General features: G+C 42.4%; 1 protein-coding gene across 2 annotated transcripts in view; it reads left to right on the plus strand.

The window, feature by feature from the left end:
* The window catches only part of PRPF18 (pre-mRNA processing factor 18), a 91,253-nt gene that overhangs the window by 34,511 nt on the left and 39,177 nt on the right, over positions 1-17,565 (plus strand). For both annotated transcript variants that reach the window (XM_073619517.1, XM_073619518.1), the window contains 2 exons: positions 2,246-2,359; positions 7,537-7,683. In XM_073619517.1, coding sequence (XP_073475618.1) covers positions 2,246-2,359; positions 7,537-7,683 — 261 coding nt within the window. The remainder of the gene's footprint in view (positions 1-2,245; positions 2,360-7,536; positions 7,684-17,565) is intronic.

Genomic DNA, 17,565 nt, shown 5'->3' on the forward strand with positions numbered 1-17,565 from the left:
TAGTGAGTTACAAGCCCTTTCAATTAAGGAGCCCTTTTATGAGATGTCTACAGGATAGGGTAGTCTTAAGGACGGATCCAGCTTTTCTACCAAAGGTGGCTTCAGTTTTTCACCGTACACAGGAAATCATTCTCCCTACTTTTTGTCCTTTACCTTCGGGAGCAGGAGAAGAAGCTTTCCATACCCTTGATGTCAGGAGGTGTCTGCTTAAATATCTGGAAAGAACAAAGGAAATCAAAGTCATCTTCACTCTTTGTTTTAATGGAAGGTACTCACAAAGGAGATAAAGCTTCCAAGAGCACCCTCTGAAGATGGTTAAAGCAGGCCATTAAAGAGGCTTACAAATCTTTGGGTCTGAAACCTCCGGAAGGGGTATTACCTCATTCTACTCGAGCAGTGGCGGCATCATGGGCAGAAAGGGCCGGGCATCTCCTGAGCAAATCTGCAAGGCTGCCACATGGTCCAGTTTTTCGACCTTCATAAGGCACTACCGCTTGGATCTACTATCAGCCTTGGACCAATCATTTTGGTAGCAAGGTTTTGCAGGCAGTAGTCCCACCCTGAAGTAAGTTTCTCGGTTATCCTCTCCAAGGTGCTGTCCTGAAAGGCGAAGGGAGAAAACCTTAGTTAGACTTACCGGTGACGGTATTTCTACGAGCCTTTCAGGACAGCAGCCTACTTCCCTCCCTTGGTTATCATATGTAAAGTATAATTATAGGACCTGGTAATTGTCTGATTATATTTTCCAGCATGTCGGAGGATTTCTCGGTAACAACTGACGGCATGGTGGAAGCAGCTGCTTTTTAAAGGGGCGTTGTCACGCAGTGTTTCCTGTCTAAGAGGTGGAGCTGCGCTCTCTCCAAGGTGCTGTCCTGAAAGGCTCGTAGAAATACCGTCACCGGTAAGTCTAACTAAGGTTTTTTTTTTAATTCATTAAAGTGGAGTTCCACCCCAAAAAAAAAAAAAATTCATTTATGTGCATTAAAAAAAAAAAAAAAATTTGGAGGAAATTTTTTTTTCACTCACCTCTAAATGCCTGTTGCTAGGGGATCCCTCGTAGTCTGCCTCCTTCAGCGCCTGGGCTCTTGACGTCACTTCCCTTGGCGCAGGAAGGGAGATCAGCTCTGCCCCCTCCCTCTTGTCAATCATCTGGGACACATCACAGGTCCCAGGTGATTGCACGGCCAATCACGGCACGCCGCTCGCGCATGCGCAGTGGGTGCCTGGCTGTGAAGCCACAGCCGGGCGCCCACAGTTACAGTGCCGGCACCGCCGAGCGGAGGGGGAGACGAGCGGGGCTTCGATACCCCGCATCGCTGGACCCTGGGACGGGAGAGTGTCCAATTATTAAAAGTCAGCAGCTGCAGTATTTGTAGTTGCTGACTTCTATTTTTTTTTTTTTTAAGCGGAACTCCGCTTTAAAGTGTACTTTTTCCAAAAAAATTCCGTTAGCAAAACCGCTGCACAAATACTGTAACGCACAAAAAAATTTAAACGATCGCCATTTTATTCCCTAGGGTCTCTACTCAAAAAAAAATGTATAATGTTTGGGGGGTAGAAATAATTTTCTAGCAAAATATACGAATTTAAACTTGTAAACAAGAAGTACCAGAACAATCTTTGTGGTTAAAGTCAGATCCTAGTGACAGTGTGAAATAAATTGAAGAGGGGCTTTTCTGACTGATAAAGATAATACAAGTGTGTCAGGACATAGTCTTTTAAAAATGTATCATGACGTACAAGTTTACTCATTTGTATAGATGTAGTTTTTCTGGAAATGCAGGCTACAGCTACAGTTGAAGTTTTATTTTATTTTTTTTCCCCAGGAATGTTTGGAAATGAAGATTGAATCCTTTTGAAAATAACCATAATCAGTTCTCAGAGTTGTATTTTGTCTTATCTTTTGGGCACTACAATCTATAACATAGGGCCTTTATGCAATAAATAATAGTGTGGTAATACACAACCGCTAATCAGATTTATTTTTCACCATTCTTGCCTGCTGACTTTTAAACCTTTTGCTATTTGTAAATGCTCATCATTATTCTATGTGTTGAGCAACTCACCATCTGTATTGTGATCAGTTTTATCTCAGGCTGGTGCACCTGTGTCTTGAAGTGTTTTAAATAGTATATATCATTTACGGGGATAAAAGTCCATGCCATGTGTTCCTTCAGCCTTTGTGTCTAGCTATTGTCAGGATTTTATAAGTGAAGCTCACTTGTAATATGTTTTCCCATTCTAGGTGATACGTAGACTGCGAGAAAGAGGTGAACCAATTCGACTTTATGGGGAAACTGATTATGATAGCTTCCAGCGCTTGAGGAAGATAGAGATTCTTGCTCCAGAAGTGAACAAGGTACTGTGGTGTGTTTTTTTGTTTTTTTTTTTTTTTTTAATGCATTGATGTGTTGATTTTAAAGTGGTAAACCTCAGATGTGAATAATGAACAAAGCATATCCCTCTGTAGTGTGTACTTGTCTCAACCCAGAGCACTTAAAGAGGAGTTTTGCCCCCCCTGCCCAAATATTAACATTCAGCAGCTACAAATACTGTAGCTGCGGACTTTTACTATTAGGACACTTACCTTACCAGATGATTTTCCGATCGGCTCTCGGGTGCTGCCATTCGAGATTAGGGAAACTGGCAGTAAAGCCTTTCGGCTTCACAGCCATTTCCCTACTTTGCATGCGCGGAGCGTTCTGTGCTTTCAAACTGGCCTGACGGTGGAAGGAGGAGGGGGACGGAGAAGGGGGGGAGGCACCAGAGAAGGGGGGCAGGCAGATAAGTGGAGCTTTCACTTTTGGGTGGAACACCGCTTTAACTGTCATTTCTGTCTGCTGCTTTGTTCCTCTGCTATCAGCATGAATCACTTCTGACAAGGCTTCCAGACACCAAGAGAAAAAAGGTGATGGGTGGGAGCTCCAGCACACAGCCTTGAGTGATGGCCTCAGTTCTGTTTCTGTGTGCTGTGTGAAGTTGGGGGAGGTCTCTGCTGTCCAATCAACTTTCAGAGCTGTCCTTACTGAGCTCTCCAGATTAACTTCAACTCTCCGCCCACTTTCTGACCAAGCTCAGACAATCTTTATAAATTCTGGACTTGATTAATGGATGTAGCGAAGAAAAGAATGCATGTAAACAGGTATGACCTATGTGGGAGGATTTGTTTCATCTGTGTATCACCTGAGGCGAGTCACTTCACTGGGTATATACAGTGAGGCAAAAAAGTATTTGATCCCCTGCTGATTTTGTATGTTTGCCCACTGACAAGTTATCAGTCTATAATTTTAATGGTAGGTTTATTGTAACCTAAGAACAACAACAAAAATATCCAGAAAAACGCATTTCAAAAAAGTTATAAATTTGATTTGCATTTTAATGAGGGAAATAAATATTTGACCCCTTTGCAAAACATGAGTTAGTACATGAGTTAGTACTTGGTGGCAAAACTCTTCTTGGCAGTCAGAGGTAAGACGTTTCTTGTAGTTGGCCACCGGTTTTGCACACATCTCAGGAGGGATTTCGTCCCACTCCTCTTTGCAGATCCTCTCCAAGTCATTAAGGTTTCGAGACTGATGTTTGGTAACTCGAACCTTCAGCTCCCTCCACATATTTTCTATGAGATTAAGGTCTGGAGGCTGGTTAGGCCACCTTAATGTGCATCTTCTTGAGCCACTCCTTTGTTACCTTGGCCATGTGGTTTGGGTCATTGTCATGCTGAAATACCCATCAAAGAACCCATTTTCAATGCCCTGGCTGAGGGAAGGAGGTTCTCAAGATTTGACGGTACCTGGCCCCGTCCATCGTTCCTTTTGAAGTTGTCCTGTCCCCTTAGCAGAAAAACACCCCCAAAGCAGAATGTTTCCACCTCCATGTTTGACAGTGATGATGGTGTTCTTGGGGGTCATACGCAGCATTCTGCCTCCTCCTCCAAACATGGCGAGTTGAGTTGATGCCAAAGAGCTTGATTTTGGTCTCATCTGACCACAACACTTTCACCCAGGTCTCCTCTGAATCATTCAGATGTTCATTAGCAAGCTTCAGACGGGCCTGTACATGTGCTTTCTTGAGCAGGGGGACCTTGTGGGCACTGTAGGATTTCAGTCCTTCACGACGTAGTGTGTTACCAATTGTTTTCTTGGTGACTCTGGTCCCAGCTGCCTTGAGATCATTGACAAGGTTCTCCCATGTAGTTCTGGGCTGATTCCTTACCATTCTCATGATCATTGAAACTCCATGAGGTGAGATCTTGAATGAAGCCCCAGACTGAGAGACATTGACAGTTATTTTGCGTTTCTTCCATTTGTGAATAATCGCACCAACTGTTGTCACCCTCTCACCCAGTTGCTTGGCGATTGGTCTTGTAGCCCATTCCAGCCATGTGTAGATCTACAATCTTGTCCCTGACATCCTTGGACAGCTCTTTGGTCTTGGCCATGGTGGAGAGATTGGAATCTGATTAAATGCTTCTGTGTACAGGTGTCTTTTATACAGGTAACAAGCTGAGATTAGGAGCACTCCCTTTAAGAGAGCACTCCTAATCTCAGCTTGTTACCTGTATAGAAGACACCTTGCTGATTGATAGGGGATCAAATACTTATTTCATTCATTAAAATGCAAATCAGTTTCTAACTCTCTAAAATTATAGACTGATCATTTCTTTGTCAATGGGCAAACGTACAAAATCAGCAGGGGATCAAATACTCTTTTCCCTCACTGTATAAGGGTTTACAACAACTTTAATGGACTCCTTTTTGAGTTTATGCATTATGGTCTGAATTAATAGTTTTTAACTATTTTAATATATATTTTTTTTAATATTCAGCTATTTGTACACCAGCTTTGGTTAAGGTGCTTTTAGGGAGAGCACAGACATTTTTGTATTTGCTTTTTAGGAGAACTAAAACTTTTCAGAAATTAGATCTTTAACGTCAAGACAATTGATAAAGATAAGATAAATGAATAAGAGCAAGACTGAGATGTAAAATAAGGATGTCCAATCAAAATTCCCATGTTCTCTCTATTCACCAAATTGTCCATTAGTTTTTAGGAACATGTTTGACTTTTAAGTAAACTGTAGATGAGAAAAATGCAGGAGCTGCCATTGCTGACCTACCTCTAACAATACTAGTCATCTGGTTATCCTTGTATTCAGTGCTCTGACTTTAATCAGATTTCCCGATCAGCCAGCATATACCATTTTAAAGCCCTAGAAAGTAAAGGAATTGTTGGAACAACTTCACAACTGGCATTTTCAGAAAAAGTAGTCAGGAATGTCCGCCTCTATATTTTCGTACTACAGGTTTCCTTTAAAGTTAAGTTTTATTTAAAAATGGAAACCCTCTTTGATCAAAATATGATATTAAAAGGGGTAAAAAAAAAAAAGGTAATCGCACCAGTGTGATTTGTCATGCGATTTGCCAGCGATGCGCACTGCTTTGCTGGTAATGGAACTGTTCAAAATACCAAGACTCATGTCGCAGCGACTTTGAAAAAGGTTCCTACTACTAGTACTTTTTCCCAATTTCGTTGCGACTTGAGTAGACTTTTCTTAAACAAAGTCACAAGCAGCAATGAATTCTGAGCTGCAAATCACTGTGTTGTGAACCAGGGCTTATGGTTTTGTCTCACTAGATGAAAAGAGACGGCAGCCAATACTTTGCTTTTGGCTACTAGCCACCATCCTAAGTTGCTCATTCACAGAATCCCTGTTGGACAGTTCCTGCGCACTAGGAGAAACTGTTCAGATGATAGGGATTTTCAAACGGAAACCCATGAAATGCCGGTCCGTCGGCTAAACCAGAGACCGACTACTGCAGCCAATATCACGGAAGATATCCATGCAGCTTCACTGAGGTCAAGACTTCATGAAAACAGCTGATCAGCGCATCCACCACACTTGGATCCCCTGTAGCGGCTGTGACAGAAACTTATGGATCACGATGATCCCGTCTAGATACCGGAGGCTGTAACTATCTTTCAACTACAGGACACGGTGAGCTGTATAATGTCCCGTCATTGCTGCTAACATAGTCCGTTACATTCAACAAGTACAATACAAGTGCTACACTTAACTTGATACTATGTGTCACTTATCTACGAACTTTTAAGTGCTATATGCACATTCCTCAATATTGAATTTGTCTCTGTAACAAGTTAGCTTAACGGGATCAATAAGGAACTTTCACACTACACCAGTACTGTTTATAAACATTCTTTATTTATCTACACTGAAGACAACTGCCTTGAACACAAATACATCGATTATGTGGACAATTCAAACATAATTACCGGCATTTTTTCAGTGTTCCATGACATCAATACCAGCAATTACTTTCGATCGGTTGATCGATTATGATCTGTGTGTGTGTGCGTATGTGAGAGTGAGGTCATGAAAGGTGGATTTTGAGAATGGTGGCCACCGCTGTCCCCTTTAGACATTAGGTCTTTTAATATGTATTGGATATAGGGATACACTTTTTTGTATTATATTTATGTTCATGTAAGCTAATTAATTTGTTTGGATATTTTTTCTATAAGGATAATCAATAAATGACTAATAGCTTTACCACCAGCTTGTCCTCTTTGAAGAATTGCTGTGTGATTTTCACAAATTTGTTTCTATAAATATATTTCCAATTCAGAGGACAACCAAATTTGGGGGTCTCCAATATTTAATTTATTTTTGGAAACGCCCTAAATAGACGGTGGAACCGGTCTAATCTCGATAGGGCAGGGCTGATTTATGGCCAATCATTGCCCACTAGAGAACACCGGACGCTATTGAGGAGTTGACAACCCTCCCCCTTCTGTCTTTTTTGCCTAGATGAATAGATGCTTCTTGTCAGTCTCTGTGACAGGACCATAGACATGCTTGGCACAGCATTTGTCCCAAGCATTAGAAATGTTCTGCTAATACACTGCAGGTAGTGTGTTTTGGAATCCTGACAGGCATATAATATCTGCTTATAAAATCAATTTTGCACCACCCAGTTCTGGCGGGGCATATCAGAATTATTAGTTGGAGGCAACTACTAACCTCAACTGAGGTTAATGTTATTCATGAACAAATGCATTTTTAAAATAATGAAGCAATTATAGTATATATGCATAGTATATGACTTCAGGTTTTAGTGCTTTCCTTCCTTTATTTATTTATTTTTTTTTTTTTCGTCAATGACTATGATCAGCAGTCTCCCTATTAAACAAAGATGATCAGGATGTTAGAAGGGGTATGTCTGAATTCAGCCTGACAGGTTTGTTACTGGTAAATTCCCTAATTTTTGTGGTGGGAATTGCTATAGTTATGTGGGAGCACCTCTCAGTGTCTGTGAGTTATACACACTGACAGTTTGGCTAATCTCATGTGTGCTGTAAACGCCAGAGGGTGCTGTTTTCTCACTTTTTTATTACCTCTTTTCTAAATCTGACAATTCCGTGTATTTAGCACCTTTGCATTCAGCACTAGATTCTAAAACTAAGTTTGTTTCTGACCAATGCCTAAAATGTTTCTCTTGTATGGATCTTGTCTGCTAGGGCTTACGAAATGACTTGAAGGCTGCTCTGGATAAGATCGACCAGCAGTATCTCCATGAGATTGTAGCTGGCCAAGAACAGACAGAAGAAGATACACAGAATGACCTGAAAGTCCATGAGGAAAATACTACAATTGAGGAGCTGGAGGTGTGTACTATACTCTGCTTTGCAATCAACACACATGCTAATGTCAATTCTCCAAACATTTGATCCATCCCCTACTTTAAAGTTGGTGCTGAAAAATAATGAACACAGCCATGATGCTTATTCCTCTTAAGAAAAACTCTTAGCTGTTGGGCTTTAGTATGCCTACCAACTAGGGATGCACCGAATGGGTTTCTTGGTGCCGAAACCGATACCGAAAATAAATCTTCCTTGATCCTGAAAACCGATACCGAAACAGCACCGATACCGAAAGTGACTGTTTGTTTTTAAAAAAATTTTTATACAGGAGATGGTCGGAGACTGTGGACGTGGTACAGGAGATGGTCAGAGACTGTGGACGTGGTACAGGAGATGGTCAGAGACTGTGGTCGTGGTACAGGAGATGGTCAGAGACTGTGATCGTGATACAGGAGATGGTCAGAGACTGGGGACGTGGTACAGGAGATGGTCAGAGACTGGGGACGTGGTACAGGAGATGGTCAGAGACTGGGGACGTGGTACAGGAGATGGTCAGAGACTGGGGACGTGGTACAGGAGATGGTCAGAGACTGGGGACGTGGTACAGGAGATCAATGCAGCCTCACCAGTGCCCGTCAGGTGCAGGCAGCCAGGGTCCCCCATTGCAGGCAGCCAGGGTCCCCCATTGCAGCCAGCCTGTGCAGGGGAAGAGAGAGGAGAGCCACCGCCGCCTGGTTGATTAGAGCGCCGGGAACATCACAGCTTTCATTTCAATAGCTGTGTGTTCCCAGCAGCGCACCGTCACATACAGCCCCTCCCCCTTGTCCGGGGAACTTTGATAGACAGATCACCCATCCAATCCTGGGACGGGTGATCTGTCTATCAAAGTTTCCCGGGCAAGGGGGAGGAGCTGTATGTGACGGTGCACTGCGGGGAACACACAGCTATTAAAATGAAAGCTGTGATGTTCCCGGCGCTCTAATCAACCAGGCGGCGGCGGCTCTCCTCTCTTCTATACTATAGGAAGCCCCCGTGATAGACGGCACCAGGGGCGGGGGCGGAGCCCTGCCCCATTTCGTCTCCATTATCGGCTGTTTTTCCTCTTTCGGCAAATTGCCGAAAAGGCCATTTTCGGACGATATGTTTCGGCAGCCGAAATTTCGGTGCATCCCTACTACCAACCAAGCACAAAGAGCAGTGGTGTGCAGTAATACATGATAGTTAACTGTGTTTAGAGATAAACACTGAATTAAAGACTGAATTACTTTTATTGTTAAAAATGCAATTTTTTCTTTGGCTACTTAAAAACCCCACTGGATCTCATTTGCCCTGACTCTGATTAAATCTTAGTGATTTTGTCTTCTCTCGTCTTAGCAATAGTTTGCTAATAAATGGTTGCTCCATTCTAGCTGCTGTAGGTTCCTTAACCACTTCAGTACAGGGCACTTACACACCCTTCCTACCCAGACCAATTTTCAGCTTTCAGCGCTCTCACACTTTGAATGTACTCCAGTCCTGCAACACTGTACCCAAACAAGATTTTTATCATTTTTTTTTCATACAAATAGAGTTTTCTTTTGGTGGCATTTAATCACCACTGGGTTTTTTTATTTTTTGTGACATAAGTGAAAAAAGAGCGAAGATTTTGAAAAACAAAACGTGGTTAGTAAGGTTGAATAAAGACACCAGTCCATTCAGTTCAACCTGAGTGAGTGTGGGTGTGTGTCTACAATTGTCCCTAACCCTGTACATCCCACACTCACATCAGTCCCTACCCTCAATCCAAGGTCCCCATTCATATACTAGGGCCAATTTTGGACAGAAGCCAATTAACCTACTAGCATGTCTTTGGAGTGTGGGAGGAAACCGGAGTACCCGGAGGAAACCCACGCAGGCACAGGGAGAACATGCAAACTCCAGGCAGGTAGCGTCGTGGTTGGGATTCGAACCAGCGACCCTTTTTACTGCTAGGCGAGAGTGCTACCCACTACACCACCACATAATTTTTGTTCATAAATTTGGGCCAAAATGTATACTGCTACATCTCTTTGGTAAAAATAACCCAAATTAGTGGATATTATTTGGTCTGTGTGAAAGTTAGAGTCTGCAAGCTATGGTGCAAATCATTGAAAATTGATCACACCTGATGTACTTACGGCCTTACTTATCTCATTTCCTGAGGCCCTGAAATGTCAGGAAAATACAAATACCCCCCAAATGGTATTTAGTAAGAGGCATGGTGTGTTTTTTTTAAAGTTGTAATTTTTTCCCCACAATTCTTGGGAAAATGAAGAAATGTTTTTTTCACAAAATTGACAATAATTGTGACTAATATACCCCAAAATACATTCTGCTACTCCTCCCAAGTATGGCAATACCACATGTGGGACGTTTACACATAGAGAGGTCACAACATGCAGGGAGCATGGTCAGGCCTTCTAGGAGCATAATTTACACCTCTAATTTCCAGGCCCTGGGGCACCAGGACAATGGAATTGGCCAAAAAATGACCCCATTTTGGAAAGCAAACACTTCAACGTATATTCTATGAAGCATTATGAGTCTTTTGAACAGTTAATTTTTTTACACAAGTCTTCAGAAAATTTGGAAAGGAAATGAAAACCTTCTTCTTCTTTTTTCTTCTTCTTCTTTCTTCTTTTTTCTTCTTCTTCCTTCTTTCTTCTTTCTTCTTCTTTCTTCTTCTTTCTTCTTCTTTCTTCTTTTTTTTTCTTCTTTCTTTTCTTCTTTCTCGAAGCATGTATATAGCAAAACCCCAAAATATATTCTGCTACTCATCCTGAGTATGGCGATACCACATGTTTTAGGAGCATAAATTACACATCTCATTTCATTCCTACCTATCACCCTTTTGAAGGTCCTTGAGCACCAGGACAGTGGAATTACCCATAAAATGACCCCATTTTGGAAAGCAAACACCCCAACGTATATTCTATGAGACATGGGCTGCAGATAGGTACTCTGATGGGCTGGTGACAGGTACTCGGTTACTCTGATGGGCTGGTGACAGGTACTCTGTTACTCTGATGGGCTGGTGACAGGTACTCGGTTACTCTGATGGGCCGGTGACAGGTACTCGGTTACTCTGATGGGCCGGTGACAGGTACTCGGTTACTCTGATGGGCCGGTGACAGGTACTCGGTTACTCTGATGGGCCGGTGACAGGTACTCGGTTACTCTGATGGGCCGGTGACAGGTACTCGGTTACTCTGATGGGCCGGTGACAGGTACTCGGTTACTCTGATGGGCCGGTGACAGGTACTCGGTTACTCTGATGGGCCGGTGACAGGTACTCGGTTACTCTGATGGGCCGGTGACAGGTACTCGGTTACTCTGATGGGCCGGTGACAGGTACTCGGTTACTCTGATGGGCCGGTGACAGGTACTCGGTTACTCTGGCCTGAGGAGCCAGAAGCGCCTGCGGGGGACCCGAGAAGAGGAGTCAGGTTTCTTGTAAAAGGAATCCTAGCAGCTATCTAGCTACTGTACTGCTTTAACAGTGCAGCTTGCTTGGGCTCTCCCGTCCCGCCGGGAGACCTGAGTGGCCAGCTAGTCAGGAGGTCTAGCAAATCCGGGATCAGCTTTGAGCGGCTCTCCACTATAGTAACAGAGCAGAGGAAAGATTTGGGGCCTTATAGACCCCAGATCCCTCCAGGCACCTGTCACGTGCCTATTGAGGTCACAAGGATGTTTACATTCCTTGTGACCGCAATAAAAGTGATCAAAATTTTTTTTAAAGCAATAGTGTAAAAATAAAAAGAATAAACTAAATTTAATTTAAAAAAAAGTAAAGTGCCCCCGTCCTCCTGTGTTCACGTGCAAGGGCAAATGTGCGTTGGTCCCACACGCACACAAACAGCGATCGTCACACACATGTGAAGTATCACGGTGAAAGCCAGTCATGGGCAGTAAATCTAGCACCAGACCTCCTCTGTAAATCTAGAATGGTAACCTGTAAAGGCTTTAAAGCGTTGCCTATGGATAGTAACATTTACAGCATTTGTCACCGTTGCATGGGCATGCGCAATTTTAAATCGTGACCTGTTTGGTATCTATGCACTCGGCATACCATTACGTTTTATATTTTACAAAAAAAAAAAAAAAAAAGGGTTATGTATTGTGTTTTTTTGCATTAAAAATTCATTAAAATTTCCCCAAAAATTGCATTTGAAAAACCACTGCGCAAATACCATGCAAAATCTCTGAACTTAAACCAGATAAAAGCCCAGTCCTTGATGGACAAACCGTACGCTACTATAGAGCCTTCGCCCCAGATCATTATCCCCTACTTTCTAGCAGCATGATGAGTTCCGGCATCTCTCAAATTTTAAAATTAACTATTCTAAATCATTTTTGCCTAACCTCATACTTCCCTCAGATGTGCTTGCCACTTGCACCCTTTGCCTAGAAACGTAAAGCTCTCACATACTTTGATATCCAACTACCAGTTAACCAATTAGACCTATAGTACATTCACTGAACCACCACATTCTGGACCTCAACTTTACTTGGACCTAAGCAGTTGGGACAGATCGGCATTCTCCTGTACTAGACCCCCCAACTACCCAAACTCTCATTTGAGATCAAGGCAGTCTTGCCCATTTAGATACCCACGTGCTAGATCAACTGTTGTTTTACGACTGCTCTCTGCCATCACCATGATATCCTTTATTAATTACAGAGTAATCTTGCATACTGGAGATTGTTGATTAACCTTTTATATCAACTGATGAAAGCTCTTTGGGACTTACACTCCCCACTCAACTCACCACAACCCTCTTACTATTTTACCTCTCTGCTATTATTTTACTACGCTTTCCTTTTTTAATAGTTTTGATTGTTACAATAATTAATATACAACAAAATTAATATACATAACATTTTTTTCTTTTGTAAAATTCCTAAAAAAAAATCAGAAGCCAGGTATGCTTAGCCCAGGATCTCCTTTTTAGGGAGCCAGGGAACATATTTTTATATTGGCAACGAAATGTTTAAAAAGCTAGGTAGTGGCTGTATTTTTTTAGGCATATTGGCTTCCTGTCTCATGAAATGTATACAGGGCTGTTTTACTGATATTTACATATTTATGTAACCGTTTACAGGTAAACTAGGTACACCATACCAAGACTGGAAAAGGAACTTTTGTACATTCAGTACCTTTACAGGGTTCATGTGGCTGTGATGCTTTCCTTGGGTGACAATTGCTATTCACTATATCTCTTGTCTTAGCTGAAACAGATGTTCAATTTTTATGAGGACTAACCCATTCCAAGAACCATTACATCAGTAAAGGTCCATATTCCTCTCTTCTCTTGCACAAAGCATTAGTATTTTGATTCATGATGGCCTCTGGAGTGCTTTATGGATGACTACACAGAGATGAAATAAGACTCTGCTGGGGAAACTGACTGCCAACAATGATATTAGGATACATTATCTTTAACTTAGTTTCTCACCCAATTATTGGAACAGAATATGGAGATTTCTCTTCATAAATATACATTGCTGTTCACAGCTTTATTACCATTATGGATGTTGAATGACTTCTGTACTGGGGAATTGTAGCTGAGGAGTGTTGCTCTTATGTATTCTATAGACTGAATAAGGTGATCTAAAGACGTGTTGTAGATTTCCCTGAATACATAAGAAGCATATTCCAAGAGTCCCCTATAAAGTTGAAAATAGTGAAAGTAGAAATTAAATGAGCTATATTTTGCCAGTGGTCTCTAAAGAAGAAATTCTTGTCTAGAACGTCTGTGGTTGTGAAGGAATTTTTTTTTCCTTTTTAATAACAAACATGTTATACTTACCTGCTTTGTGCAATATACTTACCTGCTCTGTCCAATAGAATTGCACAGAGCAGCCCCGAGCCGCCTCTTCTTGGCTCTCCCCCTGGTGCTCTTCCTCTTGGACTAGTGCCCCCAATAAGTAGGCTCTTCCCATGGGGGCACACCTACGGGCTTGCTCCTGAGCCCTGCTGCTGCATCCTTTGACACAGACAGTGGGACTCACCACTGGATTTGATTGACAATAGTGGGAGCCAATAGCTCCTGCTGCCTCAGCAAAGCCTGTGAAACCGAGAAGCGAGTGGAGAGAAGAGCTGCAGATGTGCACAGCACTGGATCGAATGAAGGGCTCAGGTAAGTATAAGGTATAGTGAGGGGCCAATATCGATGCCTAAACACTTTTTATACCTTAATGCAAGGAATGTTTAAAGCAGAACTAAACCACACCAATTTTGATTTTTTTTTTTTTATAAAACCCTGCAAGGTAAAGGCATAATCTGCTAGTATGCATCGCATAATAGCACATTATAAATTAATGCGCACGGGAGTAGCGGACCTCGGCACGGAGCTCTGAAGGGAAGGCCACGGGTATACCGTCCCTTCAGAGCGCATTCGCCGGTGACATCACCAGCTGCTTGAAGCGTGCATATCTCCTAAACCGTGAAAGTTTAGGAGATATTTATAGTACCTACAGGTAAGCCTTATGATAGGCTTACCTGTAGGTACAAGCCTACAGAATGGGTTTACATCCACTTTAAGATTTAGAATGATTTTTAAGGCCTCTTGCACACCGGAGTAAAAAATGCTGTATTTTTTTACTGATTTGAAATGAGATTCTTTGTCTATAGAACCATGCACACAAATGAGTAAAGATCATTTATACAGCTACAAGGTTTTGGGCAGTGACCAGCCAAAATGGACACCACATCCCAAATGGTTACAGACTTGGGGACCCAAAGAGCGGGACTTTAAAGGTGCACAAAAAGAGATAACTTATCACAAATGGATAAAACCTAATAATGTTTAATTTTATAACAGTTTAAAATAGTAAAAATTTGTCACTTCAGCATGCGATTCATACAACAATGCAACCACTTCTACTCTATATGTTTCGCCCAGAAGAGCTTCCTCAGGAGACTTAAGAGTGCTGCATGAAGTTGATGCTGTAGATTAAAAGGCAAACATTTTATAAACATTTGCAAATATCTAATTATACAAATATTTCTCATTATAATTAATTATCTTTTTATTATACAAAATATTTTCTTTCATGAATATCACAATATTGAATTAAAGAAGATGAGCCTACCGGATGCTTAAAAGTTAGCACCTGAATCGGAGTACATAAACTCCAAAAATTTACAGCGAAGATCTCTTCAGCTGTAGGGGCCCAATGCAATTGCCCTCCGATCAAAGTTCAGCCAAAGAATCCCGAAGGAACAAAGAAAGATGTGTTCTTTCTATATGGTTTATGTATAGTGCGAGAACTCCAGTATCACCCAGGCGGAAGAGAGATCAGGCACAAGTCCCCAACTCATATGGGGCAAAATAGCCTGTCTCAGCTGGATAACATCCCGCAAGGGCGACTGGCAGGTCCTTGTTCTCATCCCTCACAGAGGTCACAAAGGAGTGTAAGTGGTCAAGTAATTCTTGCCTGTCTTGAATAGACTCCACAGTTCAAATACAGAGGGAGAGGGGAGACACAAGCTCTCTCTCAGCCTCAGTTAGAGAATGGTGGCTGGACGCCACTTCTTGTCTCCCCCGTCCCGATGGCATCTGACGTCACCAGCGGGAAGCGGACGTCTAATTGATGCTGGCGCGCATGCGCCGACCCAGCATGGTGGAAGCGACATAGTGGGCCAACGCGCAGTAGTCATACCCGCCATATTGGAAAATCCTTGCCCTTACTGAACGCAGGGGCAGCGTGAGCACGCCTCCCGCATGTCATAGGGCGGAACAACTAACAGAAAATGACCCGGGGGGCGGCTCTGGAAAGTGCCCCAGTCAGACAATGGTAGATAAAGTCGTTCCAGCATCGCGTGTCAATCATACAATACTAGGGCTCAAGCCTACTACTACTACTACTACTCAAGCCTACTATTCTGAACTTCATGAAAGAAAATATTTTGTATAATGATAATCAGTTATACAGCGTTGAGTACAGAGCAGTAAAACAAAAATAGAAAATGTTACATGTGAGTGCAGTAATTTACGTGCATGCACGTGTTTACTCATCTATAAACGTGTTTACACGAGTATAAATGAGTGTATTACAACACTGGCAATGAAGAATTTTACTCGCCTATATGCTCATGCACCTTTACTCGCCTATGCCTAACATTACTCAGGTTTTTACTTAGACTTTCTGTCAACAAGCTCTAGAGTAAGCATCAGTAAATTATGGCGCCCGTGTGCAAGGGGCGAAAGCTTAAATGCAACTCAAACTGAGTGACTATATTGTTCTAAATGACCACTTTTTAAAGAAAAAATGTATTTCCCATGGTGGCCTATACATTTCTTTTGTTCTATTTAACTCTCTTATTTGAAAGTTATAGTTGTAGCATAACAAAGAAACAAGAAAAAAAATCTGTACAGAAATCTGGACATTAAGAAAGATAAACTGTATGTAAAGTTTAAAGTGAAACTATGGCAAAATCACTAACATTGAAGCAGTGCTAATTCCTAAGTTTAGTAAAAAAAAAGTACAATGGATATTACTTACAATCAATGCCACATATTCCTTGTGCTGCTGGCTCCTGCTTTGTTTGAAATCTAACCCTACCTCCCCCCGGCCGCCACCTTAATCGTACTGTGCTGTGGGGGTTAATAGAGGCGAGGGACCTGTCGTATGCACTCATCAAGAGTGCCAGCTATGCCCACCTCCTCCAATCATAGAAGCTGCACTATAGCTTTTATGAATGAAAAACAATCTATGAACAGTGGAGGCAGACTTTTGATTCATTTTCCTGTCTTCCATTCATAGATCACATTTAATTTAATCTATAGTGCAACTTCTATATATTGAGAATCCAGACAGTAACACGCTTCTTGTCTTGGGGGTTTCCACTCTATTGGATGGAGGAGCAACGGAGACATCTTTGAACAGCAGAATTGTCAGTCTGGGAAGAGGGTAGTGATGCACTGGAATATTATGCCAAACTCCAAATATCATTTTTTTCCCTTTTTGGGATTAAAGGTTTGCATGAATAAACGTCCAGTCCAATTTACTTTTTTTTTCAGTCCGTGGCAGATTTCCCTTCACCTCCACTAAGAGACACAGCAGAAAGTTAGAGGAGAGTGAGGGAATATTCTGTTATTACCAGAAGGGTTTTACTTGTTGGGAGATTTTCCCTCACTTCCTGGTCCCGTGACCACTCAGAAATGTTAGATTTCCTATCACTCTCTGTACCGGAGACAATGGTTAGTACATGGGGTAGGCAACCCCGGTATTGGTGCCACAAGCGGCACGCGAAGCCTCTTTAGGCGGCATTCGGCTCCCTCCCCATCAGCAGAGCAGCGCATGGAAGTGTCAGGGAGACACTCATGCATTCCAATTTGAGAATTCCCCACGCCGCATCTGCACTGAGGGGAGGGGGGCTGTCCCTGTTTCCAGGAGGAGGACTGTCATTGGCCACTGCTAAAGCCAATCACAGTCCTGCTAGCCCCGCCCAAAAGCTGGAGTTGGTTGCCACTACCAATCTCAGAAAGAAGGGATTTCACTGTGATTGAGAAAACCACAATCAGGTGACAGTTTGTGGAATTACTGTTGAGCTTCTGGGAACTTTGTTGAAATTATTCCTGAACCTTTGCGTCACTTACTACTGAACCCCTGCACTCTGTGTCCCTTTAAGCCACAGCCAGTATTCAGCGCAATTAAAATCACACCCAACTTTTGCCGCGGTGCACTATTCCTCAGCTGAGGGGGCCCAACTTATGATCCTGCACACAGGATCATACCCACTGTACACCCACTGCTTTCAGAAAATGCCCCTGACCGGAGCTCATCATTGCACATCTATTCCAGATGCCTATATGTAACATCACATACAAGCACATGGGCTGAATGCTAGAGGAAGATCAGTGTGCAAGGACAGGTAGATGT

The sequence above is a fragment of the Aquarana catesbeiana genome, linkage group LG03, assembly GCF_042186555.1.
Source record: "Aquarana catesbeiana isolate 2022-GZ linkage group LG03, ASM4218655v1, whole genome shotgun sequence".
Taxonomy (NCBI): domain Eukaryota; kingdom Metazoa; phylum Chordata; class Amphibia; order Anura; family Ranidae; genus Aquarana; species Aquarana catesbeiana.